Source organism: Cebus imitator, unplaced genomic scaffold, assembly GCF_001604975.1.
Source record: "Cebus imitator isolate Cc_AM_T3 unplaced genomic scaffold, Cebus_imitator-1.0 Scaffold54, whole genome shotgun sequence".
NCBI classification, from domain to species: domain Eukaryota; kingdom Metazoa; phylum Chordata; class Mammalia; order Primates; family Cebidae; genus Cebus; species Cebus imitator.
In genome coordinates this window covers 1,898,328-1,915,066 of record NW_016107369.1, presented here as the reverse complement: position 1 = coordinate 1,915,066, position 16,739 = coordinate 1,898,328, and the positions used below count along the sequence as shown (strand labels likewise).

The 16,739-nt window shown below is 53.2% G+C and overlaps 2 protein-coding genes across 12 annotated transcripts in view; one reads left to right on the top strand and one right to left on the bottom strand.

Annotated features, from left to right (window-relative positions):
• TMEM63C (transmembrane protein 63C) overlaps positions 1-14,015 on the top strand; it is a 79,707-nt gene extending 65,692 nt beyond the window's left edge. For 7 of the 10 annotated variants that reach the window (XM_037738502.1, XM_017528558.2, XM_017528557.2 and 4 more), the window contains 7 exons: positions 825-890; positions 2,555-2,717; positions 2,975-3,080; positions 3,481-3,648; positions 6,125-6,234; positions 7,905-7,976; positions 11,147-14,015. In XM_037738502.1, coding sequence (XP_037594430.1) covers positions 825-890; positions 2,555-2,717; positions 2,975-3,080; positions 3,481-3,648; positions 6,125-6,234; positions 7,905-7,976; positions 11,147-11,350 — 889 coding nt within the window. In that variant the 3' untranslated portion in view covers positions 11,351-14,015. Of the gene's footprint in view, positions 1-824; positions 891-2,554; positions 2,718-2,974; positions 3,081-3,480; positions 3,649-6,124; positions 6,235-7,904; positions 7,977-8,141; positions 9,612-11,146 lie in introns of those variants that run through there. The other 3 variants (XM_017528561.2, XM_037738500.1, XM_037738501.1) reach the window with 2 other exon arrangements.
• Positions 14,016-15,338: 1,323 nt separating this feature from the next.
• The window catches only part of NGB (neuroglobin), a 6,326-nt gene continuing 4,925 nt past the window's right edge, over positions 15,339-16,739 (bottom strand). The window contains exons 4-5 of one of the 2 annotated variants that reach the window (XM_037738498.1): positions 16,367-16,503; positions 15,339-15,749 (exon numbers count right to left, since the gene is read on the bottom strand). In XM_037738498.1, the coding sequence (XP_037594426.1) occupies positions 16,369-16,503 (135 nt within the window). In that variant the 3' untranslated portion in view covers positions 15,339-15,749; positions 16,367-16,368. Of the gene's footprint in view, positions 16,504-16,739 lie in introns of both variants that reach the window. The other variant, XM_017528556.2, reaches the window with a different exon arrangement.

The following is a 16,739-nucleotide window of genomic DNA, read 5'->3' as shown; positions in this document are numbered from 1 at the left end:
GTATTGCGAGAGACATGAGTGAGTACTGTGAGAGAAATGAGTGGGTATTGTGAGAGAAATGAGTGGGTACTGTGAGAGACATGAGTTAGTACTGTGAGAGAAATGAGTACTGTGAGAGACATGAGTGAGTACTGCGAGATAAATGAGTGGGTAAGTGGGTATTGTGAGAGAAATGTGTGGGTACTGTGAGAGATATGAGTCAGTACTGCAAGAGAAATGAGTGGGTACTGCGAGAGACATCATGAGTCAGTACTGCGAGAGAAATGAGTAGGTACTGCGAGAGAAATGAGTAGGTACTGCGAGAGACATGAGTTAGTACTGTGAGAGAAATAAGTACTGTGAGAGACATGAGTGAGTACTGCGAGAGACATGAGTGAGTACTGCGAGAGAAATGAGTGGATACTGCGAGAGATATGAGTCAGTACTGCAAGAGAAATGAGTGGGTACTGCAAGAGACATGAGTGAGTATTGTGAGAGAAATGAGTACTGTGAAAGACATGAGTGAGTACTGTCAGAGAAATGTGTAAGTACTGTGAGAGACATGGGTGAGTACTGTGAGAGACATGAGTGAGTACCATGAGAGAAATGTCTGCTCACAGTTTTGCAAACTGGCCCAGGTTTGCTGGAGGAGGTAGCCTCTTGAGCTCAAAGGCCAAAGGGTTCGGGACCAGGACAGCCCAGCACTAAGAAGGCAGAGTGGAAGTGTGGACTGGCCAGCTGGAATAAAGCAAGGGTCTTTGGAGATTGGGCAAGGGAGGATGGTTGAACCTGCTGCCTTAGCTCAGGTTTGCTAACTAACAGACCTGCCTTGTTTTTGCTTCTAGTTTGGATGTCTTTCTCCGCTGGCTCTTTGACATCTACTATCTAGAGCAGGCCTCCATCAGGTTCCAGTGAGTACTCCCACGTGTCCACCAGGGCTGCTGTGTGCACTCACTGGAGTGGGTATATGTGCTCTGCCCTGAGTCCAGCACCCAAATTTGCTCACAGAAGTGTGGACAAATGCTTGTGAACCTCCTCACTGGGCAGACTCATTACCTTTCCTGTGCTGAGATCTCTTTGGCAATATGGTTAAGCCCAGGGACCCCTTCTCAGAATGATGTTTTTGAAATAATTGTATATTCACAGGAAGTTGTCCCAAAACAGTATGGGGGTAGGTGTTTCATGAGCCCTTTATGCAGTGTCCCCCAGTGGAGGCATTATGCATAATTATAGTGCAACAGCAAAACCAGGATATTGACACTGGTCCAATCTGCAGAGCTTATTCAGATTCTGCCAGTTTTACATGTACTCTGAATGATGTCTTTATGTGCACAAAATACATGGATTACAAAGAAAACCAATTATACTGAATTATAGTTATCAAGATATTTTAAAAATCAAATTTTTGACATAGTTTGTGTAAACACATCAATAACAAGATATTGCTTTTGTTGTTGTTGTTGTTGAGACCAAATCTCATTCTGTCGCCCAGCTGGAGTGCAGTGGTGCAATCTTGGCTTACTGCAACCTCCATCTCCAGGGTTCAAGCAATTCTCCCACCACAGCCTCCCGAGTAGCTAGGATTACAGGCGAATGCCACAATGCCAGGCTAATTTTTATATTTTTAGTAGAGATGGGGTTTCACCATATTAGCAACGCTGGTCTCGAGCTCCTGGCCACAAGTGATCTGCCTGCCTTGGCCTCCTAAAATGCTGGAATTACAGGCATGAATCACCACGCCCAGCTGATATTGCATTTTTTATATAGGTGAGCTAAAGTTACATTTTACTGTCTTAAAAACATCAGTATAAAAGCTGATATGACTTATTGGATAAGAACATTAAACTAGGGGGGTCTTCAACAAAGTAACATGCAGACCATGTGGGACATTCTGCCAATTTCAATTTTTTTTGTTTTTATGGTAACAAGTGTTGAGAATCCCAATTTTCAAAGACATGCAAATGACATGCAAACTTCCATAACTTGCTCTATAAGGCAAAGATCAGAATTCTCCAAGATATTTTTCAGTAGAGATGGGGTTTCACCATGTTGGCCAGGCTGGTCTCAAACTCCTGACCTCAGGTGATCCACCCACCTCGGCCTCCCAAAGTGCTAGGATTACAGTTGTGAGCCACCATGCCCTGCCATGTTGCCCACATTCGTCATGCAAGAAAATGCTAAATTTCAGTTGGAGATTCATAAAAATAAAGATATTATTTTTTTCCCATCCTAGTTTACAGACCCCCAGAAACCCACTCATGGATTCTCCAGAGTCTTTGGGCCTGGGTCAGACACCTTGCTTTGGATCAAGCCAATGCATGTATCCCCTAACACACCCGGGCTTTATGTGGCCTCCACCCCTCCCTGCTCAGTGGCCCGCTTGTTAATTTAATTGGGTTGGGGACATACGTATTATAGGAGAGAGAAAGAGAAGAAATGTTACTCTCCTTGTCTGTTTCTGTATCTCCACCCCCACTCCCATTTCCTCTGCTGCCCTCCTCTCTCTCCCCGCTTTTAATGTCTCTCCTTTTCCCCATGACTTCTGTCTCCGCCCGCCCTTCCCCCAACTGCCCAGGTGTGTGTTCCTGCCGGACAATGGCGCCTTCTTTGTCAACTACGTGATCACGGCAGCTTTACTTGGCACAGGCATGGACCTGCTGCGTCTGGGGTCACTCTTCTGGTACAGCACCCGCCTCTTCTTCTCTAGATCAGAGCCAGAGAGGGTCAACATCAGAAAGGTACAGGCTGGCCCTTCACAGAGCACAACCCTCAGTTTCCATTGGGAGGGTGACAGGGATGGGGCCTGCTAGAAGCACCAGGGGGCTTGAGGTGGGAGGGATGGTGAGGATGGGTGGCGGTGGGGCACCTTGGTCTCCCGGGCTGGAAGGGAGGCTGCCTCCAGGCCTGAGCTGCCAGGAGGCTGATGAGGAACCACAGAAGTAGCCAAGACAAGGGAACTGGGCCACCTTAGGGTGACACCTGCCTTCTGCCCCAGAACCAGGCCATCGACTTCCAGTTTGGGCGTGAGTACGCATGGATGATGAACGTGTTCAGCGTGGTGATGGCGTACAGCATCACCTGCCCTATCATCGTGCCTTTTGGTGAGTCATCTCTGAGGCATGCCCAAGGGCTGCATACCCACAGATGGGGAGGAGAAATTGAGCCCCACAATATCAGCCACCTCCTGGAGCATGAAGAAACCTGTGATGGGGAGATGTCAGGGCTAGGGCCAAGCTGGGGTGCAGGGGAGCTGAGGTTGGATGGCTGCTGACAGGAAATGTTTGCTGAATGAATGCATGAGTGAACGACTCTTCACCATGCTGGAAGTATCAGTTCTGGGGGCTCAAGGGAAGCTGCTGGCCCCAGAGGTCAGCACCATGGTGCTCCCCCAACCTATCCTTGGCTGCTGTGACTCTGACAGTATCTGGCTTCTCAGGCCTGTGGAGACGCAGGTCCTGACTTGAAGGGGCCACTGAGTAAGTCTCCGCCTTTGGCCCCCAGGGCTGCTCTACCTGTGCATGAAGCACCTGACGGATCGCTATAACATGTACTACTCCTTCGCACCCACCAAGCTGAACGAGCAGATCCACATGGCCGCCGTCTCCCAGGCCGTGTTCGCGCCACTCTTGGGTCTGTTCTGGATGCTGTTCTTCTCCATCCTGCGGCTGGGTAGGTATCGAGCCTGCCTGGAGACCCCACCTCCGCCTGCCCCCCTGCTCTGTGAGTCCCTCAACACTGATCCTGTGAGAGGAGAAAAGCCCAGGCAGGGCAAGATGCTGCTCACCAGACCTGGCCACATCCAGTGACTTCTCTGGGCCTAAAGGGCCTGTGTTCGAGTCTCAGCAGAGCTTCGAGGCTAAGAGGAGGGCCTGGACCAACATGGTCCATGGGTGTGACTCTGGGTTTCCAACGCTCAGGGCGGGAAACCTCATACTCCTTCATTCTAACTCCAGACGCTCAGGAAATAGAATATCAGCCTGGTTATTTGCTTTGTTTTATTTTTTAATTTTATTTTTTTAAACAGGGTCTTGCTCTGTTGCCTCGGCTGAAGTGCAGTTGTGCAGTCACAGCTCACTACAACCTTGACCTCCCGGGCTCAAACAATTCTGCCACCTCAGCCTCCCTGGTAGCTGGGACAACGGGCATGAGCCATCATGACTGGCTAATTGTTTTTAATTTTGTAGAGATGTGGTCTCACTATGTTGGCCAGGCTGGTCTCGAATTCCTGGGCTCAAGCGATCCTCCCGCCTAGGCCTCCCAAAACGCCGGAATTATTAAGTATGAGCCCCACGCTCAGTGGTAGATGCCTGGTTTTGGGGATTGCCAAAAACCTGGAAGAGGAACCGGAGGCTGCAGTAGTGGCCAGGCTTTGCCTCGCTCTTTAGCTTCAGAGAGCTGCTGTCCCTGCCCAGGGGAGCTCAGAGACACCCTCCTGGAAGCAGTCCCTGCAGGCCACAGATTAGAAATCCCTCAGCTTTCTCCCCTTGCAGGCACCTGTGCCACCCAGCCCCACTGCGTTTCCCTCGGGACACTTGATCTTAACCTTCTCAGTGGTGGGAGAAGGGAGAGGTGGCATTTTCTTTTCTCTCCCTGTCATTCCCCCTGGGCATCAGTCTTGCCATGCTGAGGTCTGGAAAGACAGAAGCTGAGTTGAGTTCCAAGGTGGTGAAATTAGGTGGTGTTTTCTTTTCTCTCCCTGCCATGGTGGCACCCACGGGGTTGACTCTCAGTCATATATGTGGCTTACCCATTTGCTGTCACCCCCGATGGCTTATCCCGCTAGCCTTTGCCTGCCACCTCTCAGACTTCATTTTTTTCCATAACGCTTTTTTCTAAGAATAAAGGACTGCATGGCTTGTAATGAAGGCTGGCTTTGGGGGAAAAAAAAGATTTAAAAAGATTAAAGGACTGCATATTTATTATGAAAAATAGAAAAAAATAGAAAAACTAACATGTAAATGACCCATCATCTCACCCAGAGCCTGGTGTCTCTCGTTCCCAGCCCCTCTTCCAGGCATGCGCTTTAGGTGGGCGTGTTGGGCGAGAGGGAGCTGTTGGTCTGTTGCTACTTTACAAAACTGCGATCATCCATATTGTAACATTCAGTCCTGTACCCTGAGGTTTTGTACTGAATGCAATGTTCTGAGCAATTTCCCAGGTTGTTAAAAGACTGAACATGTAGGTGCCTTTCAGTGGTTGCCAGTTTTAGTCCGTTCTCCATGATTGGATATTGAGATTTACCATTTTTTGCTACTATAAAAACACTGCAGTAAGCATCATTAAGCAGTGATCTTTGACTGTGAAGCATGATTTTTAAAATATTTACCTAGTTGGAAAACTGCTGCCATAAAAAAAGGGCCAAATAGGCCGGGCACGGTGGCTCACGCCTGTAATCCCAGCACTTTGGGAGGCCGAGGCGGGTGGATCACGAGGTCAGGAGATAGAGACCATCCTGGCTAACACAATGAAACCCCATCTCTACTAAAAATACAAAAAATTAGCTGGGCATGGTAGCATGCACCTATAGTCCCAGCTACTTAGGAGGCTGAGGCAGGAGAATCGCTTGAACCTGGGAGGCAGAGGTTGCAGTGAGCCAAGATCACGCCAGTGCACTCCAGCCCGGGTGATAGAGCGAGACTCCTATCTCAAAAAAAAAAAAAGGTGGGGGTTACCAAATATTCCCAAATGCAATGTAGGTGACTTTTACCTTCTAGATGTCCTCTCTGTGCCGTCAACAGAGATGACTGAGCATGCTCACTTCAAAAGGGCTTGCAGGGAAAGGTGTAGGTCAGAGATGGTGTTGGGGGCACTGGTGGAAATGGTCACTTGTAGATACTTCCCAGGGACTGTGGTGTTGGAGGTGACTGGCAGGTCAGGAAGGATACGTTGAACAGGCACTGAAGTGGGTACTGAAGTCAATTAAAATATTTTATCATGGACTCCACAAGATGCCAAATTCTAAACTGGTCAAATAGACAAAGGGATGATGTTATTGTGTCAGACTTCTTGATGCCATTGTTATCAGAGGAGGACTGGGCAAGGTCAAAGGCCTCACGGTGGTGCGTCATGGTCCCCGGGCATCTGCCTGTTGGGTGGCATCTCAGCTGGCAGACTCCTGCCCATGGCCCTTTCTTCTCTTTGGCAGGCTCTCTCCATGCCATCACCATCTTTTCCGTGTCCACCCTCCTTGTTTCCATGTTAATTGCCTTTGTTGGCATTTTTCTGGGGAGGCTTCGGATGGTCACCGACTATGAGGTGAGTTGCCAGCCTGCCCTTCCTCCACTGGTTCTCCTGGTCCCGGGGGGACAGAGCTGTAGCATACCCTCCAGGCCTGGGCTCCCATAGCACCAGAGGACGAAAGGGTCTTGCCTTTCTCTCTGACCGTAGAGCATGGAGCCCAGTGTGCGTGCATGCGTGCCTTGCACCAGCTTAGACCCTGTCCCCTCTCCAGAAGACAACTGTCCTCTCCTTTTCTGCCCTCTGACACCTCCTCCAAAGTGCAGGCTGCTGGCCCATCCTTCCTGCGATGTGAGTCCAGTGCAGCCACTGAGCTGTGAGCCTCCAAGGACTGGAGAGATGATGGAACAAAGGAGGTTGTCAGGGGAGTTGATGATGATCTGGAAAAGGGGGATTATCATTTTCTCTCCTTTAAGACCCCAGGCTGTTGAACTTGAGGCAGCCATGTTTGGAGGTGGCCCCTGCCCCACATGACTCCTTTGGCTGTTGGCAGAGAGCCCAGCCTACTCATTAGGAGAGGGGAGCCAATCCATGCCCGTTTGGAGCCATGCCAACAACTGTGTGTTCCAGCTCAGTGTATTCCAGAATGGATGTCTATCCTGGGGCACTGGAGTGATTTCCAGTGGATCATAACATAATTTTTCATGGTTATGTATTTAACATTAACTTTCTGCCTATGACAACTGACACACAGTTTTCTGTCTATAATAGTGAATCGTTTCCTCTTTTTTTGACGAAATCTCACTCTGTCTCCCAGGCTGGAGTGCAGTGGCATGATCTCAGCTCACTGCAACCTCTGCCTCCTGGGTTCAAGCAATTCTCGCCTCAGCCTCCAAGTAGCTGGGATTACAGGTGCCCACCACCACGCCCGGCTAATTTTTGTATTTTTAGTAGAGACAGAGTTTCACCATCTTGGCCAGGCTGCTCTTGAACTCCTGACCTCATGATCCACCCACCTCGGCCTCCCAAAGTGCTGGGATTACAGGCGTGAGCCACCGTGCCCAGCCGAATCGTTTCCTTTTTAAATGAATATATATAAAGGAAAAGAAGCTGATTTTAAGGACTGACACCTGACTGAGCCAGAGGAGGGACTTGGAGGAGGATCTCCTTGCTTCTGATGTCTCTGTGTCCAGGGCTCTGGGCATGAGCGCCTGCAGCCCTCTCTGCCCAGCTTTCCTCTTCCATGCCTGGCTGGAGCGCCACTTAGTGAAGGGCCAGCGCGAATGATCCGCTGGCTCTGTCTTTCTAATATAGCAGCGTCATGTGCTTGGGTTGCCCAAGTGTCCACTCTAGAGAAGGAGGATGAGGGGGAACCTAGGCTGCACTGGTACAGGATTCTTTCCAAACTAGAAGGGAAGCCACAGGAGGAAAGACAACAGTGCTGAAGTCAAGGCTTCTCCTGGAGTCTAAGCAGCCTTGTCTTTGAACCTCAGTCCCACCTCTGCTTACTTCCCCCCACGATGGTCCTTGGGAATTGAACATTCCCAAAGGGACTCCCTCACATCCCAGTCCTCTCTCTGTCCCCCTGGGCTTCAGTCTTGCCAGGCTGAAGGTCTGGAAAGACAGAAGATTAGTTGAGTTCCAAGGTGGTGAGAAGCCCAGGTGTGGAGTTGAGGATCCTCTGGATGTGGGGGGAGGGGCAAAGAGCAGACCCCCATCCAGTAACCCACCACCTCTCCCTGCTGCAGCCCGAGGAGGAGGAGATCCAGACGGTGTTTGACATGGAGCCAAGCAGCACCTCCTCCACGCCCACTTCCCTCGTGAGTCCTGAGTCTCGGGGACAGGTCAGGAGGGCGGTGCTTGCAGGGATGGTCTGCTTCAGTGGCATTGTGGGGGATGCCAGCATTTGGTGCCCGCTCTGGGTATAGGGGAGGAGATGGGGGACCCCTGGGCTCCCTCCTCTGACGCAGCAGGACTTGGCCCAGGTCAAAATGCTGCCGTGGCCCTGGCTGAAGAGTGGGGAAAAGAGAAGAGCCACCATGTACTCAACATTGTCTGGAAGCCACCCAGAGAGCAAGTACTTGGTCAGGGAGGCCCAGACCTCAGCAACCTCGGTCATGTAGACACAGGGGGGCCTACTGAGGCTTGGTCTCAGGACCCAAGGCTGCCCCTGAGGGCACAGGTGCAGGCAAAGCGACGCAGACAGAGCTTCTGGGAACTATTAGAAATCTGCACTGATGGTAAGGCAGGGACGCTGAATGAGCGAGCCGGTTTGCCTGCGGAGAGGCTGGCTGGGAGTGCAGGGCCCGCAGGCTGGGTGCTGGCTTTCACATGGCGGCTCGGCCTGGAGGGGCATGGGCATGAACACCCACCTGCATCCCTACCACAAATGCAGCTGCAGGGCCACCAATGCACACACTGAGCTGGGTACTGGGGTCAGCCTGTGCTCCAAGGCCAGAGCACCTCGGAGGAGCTCTGAAGAAGGGTGTCAGCTAGCCTGGCACTCAGTGAAAGCATCCCAGAGGAGGGAGCGTCGAATCCGACCCCAGGAATGGGCATATGGGATGCCAAGTGAAGTAGGGTGTGGAGCAAGAGCTTTCAAGGACGAGGGGCAGCCTGTGGAAAGCCCTAGAAGACAGTTTTCGGCATTGTGGAAACAGAGTGGACAGCAGGGTCCTGGGGAGCCGAGGCTTTCTCTAGTCGTGGGCAGAGCTGGGTGTGAGCGCACAGTGACAGAGCACGGACAACACACCAGCAGGGGGCCAGAAGTCACCAGAGGCCAGGTTTCCTCCCTCTGAAAAACCCTACATACAGGCACAGATTACCTCTGAGGGGAGACAGGAGAAAGTGCTTCGGTAATGAAGAGATGACCAGGATTTCAGAGTGAGAAAGTCTCTTTTCCTGGGACCCTTCCAAAAGGACCCCTCTTGGAATATTGTTAGCAATATGGGTTCGAAATCTTCTTATGAGCCTGGCGCTTTGCTGTCTTCTCTCTTAATCTTTTGGTAAACCCGCACAGTAGGGGTTTTCATCCCCAAATGGAGGCTCAGAAGATCAGTCAGTGTAGACTCCAGGGCACCAAGCAAGGAAGTGTCAGGACACAGTTTGAACCAGGTCCATCAGATTCTAAACCCTATGCTTTTAAAACACATGACTAGGATTTATTTTTTAAATCTTGCCTTATTACAACAGGGCCCTGTGAACATTGTGCATCATTACGGGGAGGGGAAAGGATAAGCAGAAATAAGGAAATAAAAAGTCCATATTCCCACACCCAGAGATGACCACTCATAGTGTACATTCTTCCAGATATGTATACGTTATGTGTCTCTTTTAGATAATTATATGTGAATTACATAGTTTTGCTAAAATGAAATAGTACTGCACATACTGTTTTATGAGACCAACGCACTGCCCACGGCACTAAGAGGGCAACAAAACATACTGTTTTATAACCTTTTTTTTTTTTTTTTCTGAGACAGAGTCTTGCTCTGTTGCCCAGGCTGGAGTACAGTGGCACCATCTCAGCTCACTGCAACCTCCGTCTCCTGGGTTCAAGCGATTATCCTGCTCAGCCTCCTGAGTAGCTGGGATTACAGGCACCTGCCACGATATCCGGCTAATTTTTGTATTTTTAGTAGAGACTGGTTTTCACCATTTTGGCCGGGCTGGTCTCAAACTCCTGACCTGAGCTGATCCAGCCACCTCAGCCTCCCAAGGTGTTGGGATTACAGGCATGAGCCGCTGCGCCTGGCCTATAACCTGCATTTTTAGTGAACAGTGTCTTTCCACATATATAAATTTCTGATCTCTTCGAATATCCAGTGCATATTCAAATTGCCCTAATTGTTCCAGAAGGATCTTTTAGAGCTTGTCCAAACCAATGTTAAATCTAGGACCTGTGCATCAGAGGTTCATGTCCCTTTTATTTTAGCGCAGTCCCTTTTAAATGACCTGGAGAGACCAAGCCAGTAGTCCTGCAGAATGTTCCGCCTGGATTTTTCTGGCCATTCATGATGTCTTATGATGGGTTCCATGATCTCCTTGTATCTTCTGAATACTGGAAGTCAGATCTGATGGCTCGATAGATTCAAGTTCAACATGGGGCTAGAGCACATTACAGGTAGTGCTGCAGTTTACGCCCAGAGAGATGTAACATCCCGTTAATTCCCAGTCATTAATGATGCCAACATGACCCTCTCACTAGGGGAATGGCAGATGGATTTTTCCATTGTTCAGTTGACGTCTTCCCCTTTATGACCAAAAGACCATCTCAATGGTTTACTTGGGTGCCATGCGAATGTCTAGGTTCTTTTGTAGGAAAACTGTTCCTTCCACCAGGGCCATTTGGTTTCACTGAAATAAACTCCCACGGGAAAGGTTTCATTCCATTCCCTAATTACCCATTTTCAAAGTAAGGAGATGGTTTAAGAGCCACTTCAGAGGGTGACAATGGCTCTTTTTCCTAGTACTTCTGTGTTTCTCTAATCTGCTGCCCTTCCAGGCATGGAGACCATTCCTGGGTGGGATAGGTTACATGACCAAAGTCTCCGCTAGCAGTTCCACACCCTGAGGACAGGCCAACAGCGACAGATCCCAGGGCATTCTGAATGCGCCTCTGAGCTGTATTAGAAAGTGCACTAGTTCAGGAAAGGGGGTGTCTCCAGACTCTAGTGGAGGGGAGCCTCATGTCCCCTCCCCTGGGTGCAGCTTGACTTGGATGCAAGAGTGAATGAACATGTTCTAAAGGAGCAGCGGACTAGGAGTGGGGAGTCCCACCACTAAACCCGCCCTGGGAATGCCTAGATGCTCATTAAACGATCAAGAACAAGTAGGCGGGTGAGACAGACAGGACCCAGGCTGTGGGGGAAGAAGGTAGGCTCCAAGGTTTGGAGGAGACAGAGGCGATGGGTCGGCGTGAGGGGAGAGGGTGTGCCTAGGGCCTTGCTCCGGATGTGACCTCCCTCCTGTCTCCTGTCTCTATCCCAAGCAGCTCTATGTGGCCACTGTGCTGCAAGAACCCGAGCTGAACCTGACCCCAGCCTCCTCCCCAGCCAGGCACACCTATGGCACCATCAATAACCAGCCGGAAGAGGGAGAAGAAGAGAGTGGTCTGAGGGGCTTTGCGGGGGAGCTAGACTCAGCCCAGTTCCAGGAAGGGCTGGAACTGGAGGGCCAGAACCAGTACCACTGACTGGGACCTGAGGCCTCCGCTGGCAACGTGTTGAGGGGCCAGGGGAGGGCCTGGCGGGGGGAGGCAGGAGGGTGGCCTGGACGTCCCCACTACCTCCTACAGACTTTGAGAAGCCCCCAGTGGAGACATCTGTCACCCCAGCCATGGGCCGCATTGGGGGGGCCCGACCTGCTGCCCAGATGGAACTGGGGGGGCTCAGCAGTGCTGAGGGAGCCTGGAATGGGATGGAGGATACAGGCAAGCCCATGTCTTGAGAGAGGTGGCCGGAGCCCCAGCAGAGACCAAATGCTGGGGTCCCATTTTGGGGCCAAGATGGAGACGATGTGCCTAAGGGAGGAGGCAGAAAGAGGCCCCGAAGGCCCTCTGGGGTCATCACCACTCTGCATCAGCTGCCCTTCCAAGGAGCTCCTGCTGCTGCTGCTCCCCCCAGCCCCGGCCCATTCCTCCCCTGCAGTCTGAGGAGACAAAGGTACATGCATGGGGCATATTAATAGGCCACGGAAGACCACCTCCTCACGGGGCTCCCTGCACAGACAGCTGTAAAGAGAAAGTTTCTGCACCCTCCTGAGCAAGAGGCAATGGAAAACATAGACCTGAGAAGAGGTAACTCCACCCTTTCCTGCTCCTCTGCCCTCCTCGACGTCCCCAGGAGCAGCAGGGCAGAGGCGCTTCTCCTTTCTGTTCGTACAAGGGTAGCTAGAGCGGGATGACCCGGAGCTCATCAAAGGAGACCTGTGTGCACTTTTCAGAAGGAAACCTTGGCTAGTCCTTGCTGGGTAGCACAGGGTGGGGTGAGACAGAGGCTGAGTTCATGGAAGGGGGTCTTCTCCCCTAAACTCTGGGTGGTGGGAAACCAGCTATACCTTCCCAAGCCCCAGGGCCTAAAGAGAAGACCCTCAAAGCCAAAGATGTGGCCACTAAGAGTCTCCTGCCTCCGACTCAACCGAGTGCCTGGGCCCCCAGCTTGGCTGAGATGGGCAGTACTTTAGGGTTAGAAGTCCATGCTTCAAACTGAGGGGCTGACCATCACTTGCGTCCCAAGTAGGACCTTTCCTTCCTTCTCTGGGCTGCCCCTGCACCCTGCCCTGAAGACCACCCAAGCAGCCTCCAGTGTGGCCCTGGTTCAGACACTGCAGATGCTTCAATCGTGCTGTCACCCCAGGACTGCTGGGAGTGGGGTGGAGGGAGGGCCACGTGCTCCAGGAGACGCCCTTTCTGGAGAAGCAAGACTGTCCTCCCAGGGCTGCCAGCACCTGAGACCTGGGGGAGCTGAATTCCGAACAGTACTGGTGACACTCAGAACTTTGCCATTGCCGGGGAGAACCAGCCTCTGCCTCTGGGATGGGCTGTCATCGGGACCACCACGCAGCCCAGTCAGGGAGGACATGAGAAGGGCCAGTGAGGGCCTCAGTAAACCAGAACAAGCCAAGCTGAATGGGGTCTGTGTGCTCCAGGTCCCTCTTCAGCCTCCTCCTCCAAAGGTCTGGGTCCCTGCCACCAACCTGCTGAAGGTTGGCCCCAGGCTCACCTCACCTGAGCGCCTCCGCCAGGCCCAGGCACATGGCTGCCCTGAACTCAGACCACGTAGGCCCTGTTCCTACCCCACCTTTGCCCCACCCTAGCCCCAGAAGCTCGAAGCTTCACCACAGGTGAGAAACCGTGCTCAATGGGCAGAAACTGCCGTACCCCCAGGACACGGCCCACATTTCGGCGTGGGGGAATCTCTCCTAGAGCTTGGGTCTGTTGGGGAGAGACTGTCTTGTCCATTCCTTGTCCAGCTAGGAATAAGGGGGAAATGCTACCTAGCCTGGCCCCTACACACCCAGGCCCCACAAGACCCCTTCCCCCTGGAATTTCACCAACAAACAAGGAGAAAGGATGCTCCCAGCAGAGCGGTCAGGCCCAGCAGGAGCTTGGCACGTGGTGGGGAGGTGGCAGTCCTGCCAGAAGCTGGTCTGGGGCCTCTGCTTCACTAGGCACAGCTTCCTGGCACCTGCCCCTAGTCCCTGCAGCCCCTGCCGGACTGTGGAAGCCACATATGGAAAAGGTCCTAGCAGACACGATGGCAGGATGGCCGGGGCTTCTGTCTGAACATGGGTCCCGTGCACCCTGGCTCTGAGAGAAGGTGGTGAGAATTTGGGGAGGGTTCCAGAGTCCACTCTTAGGGGAACCAGCAAAGCCCCGCAGCAGCTGGCTCCATCTGGACTTCCCACAGTCGCTGCAGGGTGATGGGGGGGACATCTTTTAGCCTCCCCCCGACCACGTGCAGGCCCTCTCAGGCACCTCCTGCCTCTCCCACACCCGCCTGGCCCATTGCCCCCCCACCTACGGCCATCCCATTCCTCCACCAGCCACTTCCCAGGTGGCCCACCCCATTCCATCCACCAAATCATGCCCCAGACTTAATCTTCTAGAAGGAGCTGCCGCCCAGGAACCAGTACTGCCTAGAGCCTCCAGGAGGGGCCCCAGTGGCCCCGCGCCCGCCTGCCTGACCCTCCGCTGCCCCTGGAAGCAAAGTGCCTGTCAGCAGCGTTGCGTCCTCTGGGGCCCCCGGTGGGGAGTGTGGGCTAACCTTGGCCACCACCACTAAAGGAATGTGCCAGAATGCTGAACCTTCTTGTTAATGCTATGACCGTGCCTTGAATAAACGAGTCCTCCCAATCTCTACCGGCCCCTGTCTCTGCCTCTGCCTCTGAGCCAGCCTGGCCTTGCTCCACTGTGCAGGAAGAGAGAACTTTCTGGTCCTTGAGCTACCGGGAAGCCAGCAGGGCAGCCCCGAGGGGCCGCAGAAGTCCCTGGTGAGTGCAGAGCCCCATGAACAGGCCTCTGGCCTAGGCTAGTGGCCAGACTTCAAAACACACAGATTTCAGGTGAGGCCCCAGAATGAGTGGCAGACAGGGCCCAGATCTGCAAGCGGATGCGGTGGGGGGCTTGGGGGATGGGGAAGGCAGAGGATAGATTGGCACTGGGAAGCGTGTGGGGTGGCCAGGTGGGATAACAAACACCCTTTAGCAGCAGGACGTAGTGGCTCACACCTGTAATCCCAGCACTTCGGGAAGCTGAGGCAGGCAGATCACCTGAGGTGGGGAGCTCAAGACCATCCTGACCAACATGAAGAAACCCCATCTCTACTAAAAATACAAAAAATTAGCTCGTGTGGTGGTGCATGCCTGTAATTCCAGCTACTCAGGAGGCTGAGGCAGGAGAATCGCTTGAACCAGGAGGCAGAAGTTGTGGTGAGCCAAGATTATGTCACTGCACTCCAGCCTGGGCAACAAGAGCAAGACTCCATGCCCACTTAACGCAGCTTCCCCTCCCCCACATCCATGGCTGGCTTTCTAGCCCACCAGCCTGTGGGTTCCCAAACCGCTGACCAATGACCTGCTTCAGACCATAGATTCGTGTAGGTGTGGGTTTAACCCAAAAATGTATAATGGCATAAACACAAGAGAGGCTTGTCTCTTCCTTGTAAAATTCAAAATGGGTGATTCTGTTTAATGCTCACCTTCCTCCGAGCAGTGATTCAGCGTCGGGACTCCTTTCACCGGTGGCTCTGCCATGTTCAACACGTGGCCCTCATGGTCTCTGTGAGGTCTGCATCAAGCCAGCAGAAGGATGACAGAGCATGGAGAGGCATGCAGGAGTTTTAGGGGACCAGGCCTGGGAGTGGCACACACATCTGCATGGTCCAGCAGCCACAGCCCAGCCACACGCCCCACCTAAGTGCAAGGGTGTCTGCTGGACATCCAGCTGTGAGCCCAGGAGGAAGAGGAATGGGGTTTGTGGCCTGCCAGCCAGTTTGGGCCACAGACCCCTAGCTCCCTCTCTGCCACTGGCTTTCCATCGCCTCCTCCCAGGCCTCCCCCTCCTATTCCACCCACTCTGGCCTTGGCCTCCCTGACCCCATCCTCCCATCCTGCTCTGAGATCTGCTCCCCTGCAGCTTCATCCGGCGCAGGCCGAGACCCAAGAAAAGACCAGGCCGAGGGTCAGAGAGGCACACAGAACCAGTTTATTTCTCATGAGTTTATAGACCACAGCACAGAGCAAACGGTTAAAGTGCGGACAGCTGGGGTGAGGGCGGGGGCCTCTGCGGCTGCCTTCTCTTCCCTCCAGCTGCCTGAGTACAGGCACACAGCGGGCAGTGAATCTGAGGCGCTGTGGTCTCCCCGTTGCTGCAGGCTGGGGCAGAAAGGAGGGCCGAGGGTGGTAAGACTCACTCCTGCAGGGCTGGGTTGGTGATGAAGGGCTGGGGGAACTTGGGTTTCTCTGGGATGAAGACGCCCCTCCTTCCTGGCCGGTCCCCAGCCCCACCCCACCTGGCCCGCTAGCTGGGTCCCCACAGCTGCAGAATAGTCCGGGAGCTCCCTCAGAAGTGCTGAATGAGGGGAAGGGAATGCCGCAGAGGGACACTGACTGTCAGAGCATCTGCACAGCCCTCGGGACTCAGGTGAGCCCCATTGAGACCCAGGCCCCCTTCCCTTCCCTGGTGGTACTGATTCAGCTCCCACTGCCTGGGATTCCACCAAAAAGGCTTAAGCTGCTCTTTCTCTATTTGTGAAAGCAAGATGCCCTGGGGCAGGAGAGCAGTGGAGGAGCTGGGCAGGCGGGATGGAAGGTGCTGGAAGCTCAGCCATCTCACCCCCACCTTGGCCTGTGCTCCTGAAGAAGCAGGACAGACAGAAGAGCCCCATTCCCTCCCAGCCCCATACCTTCCCAGCTCCATCCCACGTCTGCCACCAAAACACTCCTCATGGGGCCAGAGGGGGTGCCAAAAAGGTAAAAAGAAAGGCAGGAAAGACGCTATTGGGGATGACAGGACACCCAGAAGCCCCTTCCTGGAGGAAAGGCCACTCCTGCAGTTGGGCTCTGAGAGCTGAGACCCAGCCCTGCCCCAGTGTCACCTCTCCAGTGTGGCAAAGGAGACAAGGACCAAGACGCATGGAAGCTTGGGAAGCCTGGGCTACAACAGTACAGACCACAGACAGACAGATGGCGGCTGCCGAGCAGGGTCGCCTCTTACTCGCCGTCCCAGCCTCGACTCATGGCCTGCACCACGGCCCCGTAGAGCTGGCTCCAGGCGGCCCGAGTGGCTGGTGTGAAGGCAGGACCCAGACACTTCTCCAGCATGTAGAGCAGAGACTCGCCCACTGTCTGCAGAGGCAAGGGGCACCGTGTCACTTCCAAAGGCAGGAAGGCACTGCTCCATTCCGCAGGCGGGAAAACCAAGGCCTAGCACTGATTAGGGCTCCTGGGCCTTTTTCTCTCCTGCACAGAGTCCATGCTTCCTGAGCAGGGTCCTGTCCAAATCCTTGGGTATCACCTTTCCCTCTAAATGTGAGGCTCTATATCCTTATATTTTTCTTTCTTTCTTTTTTTTTTTTTTTTTT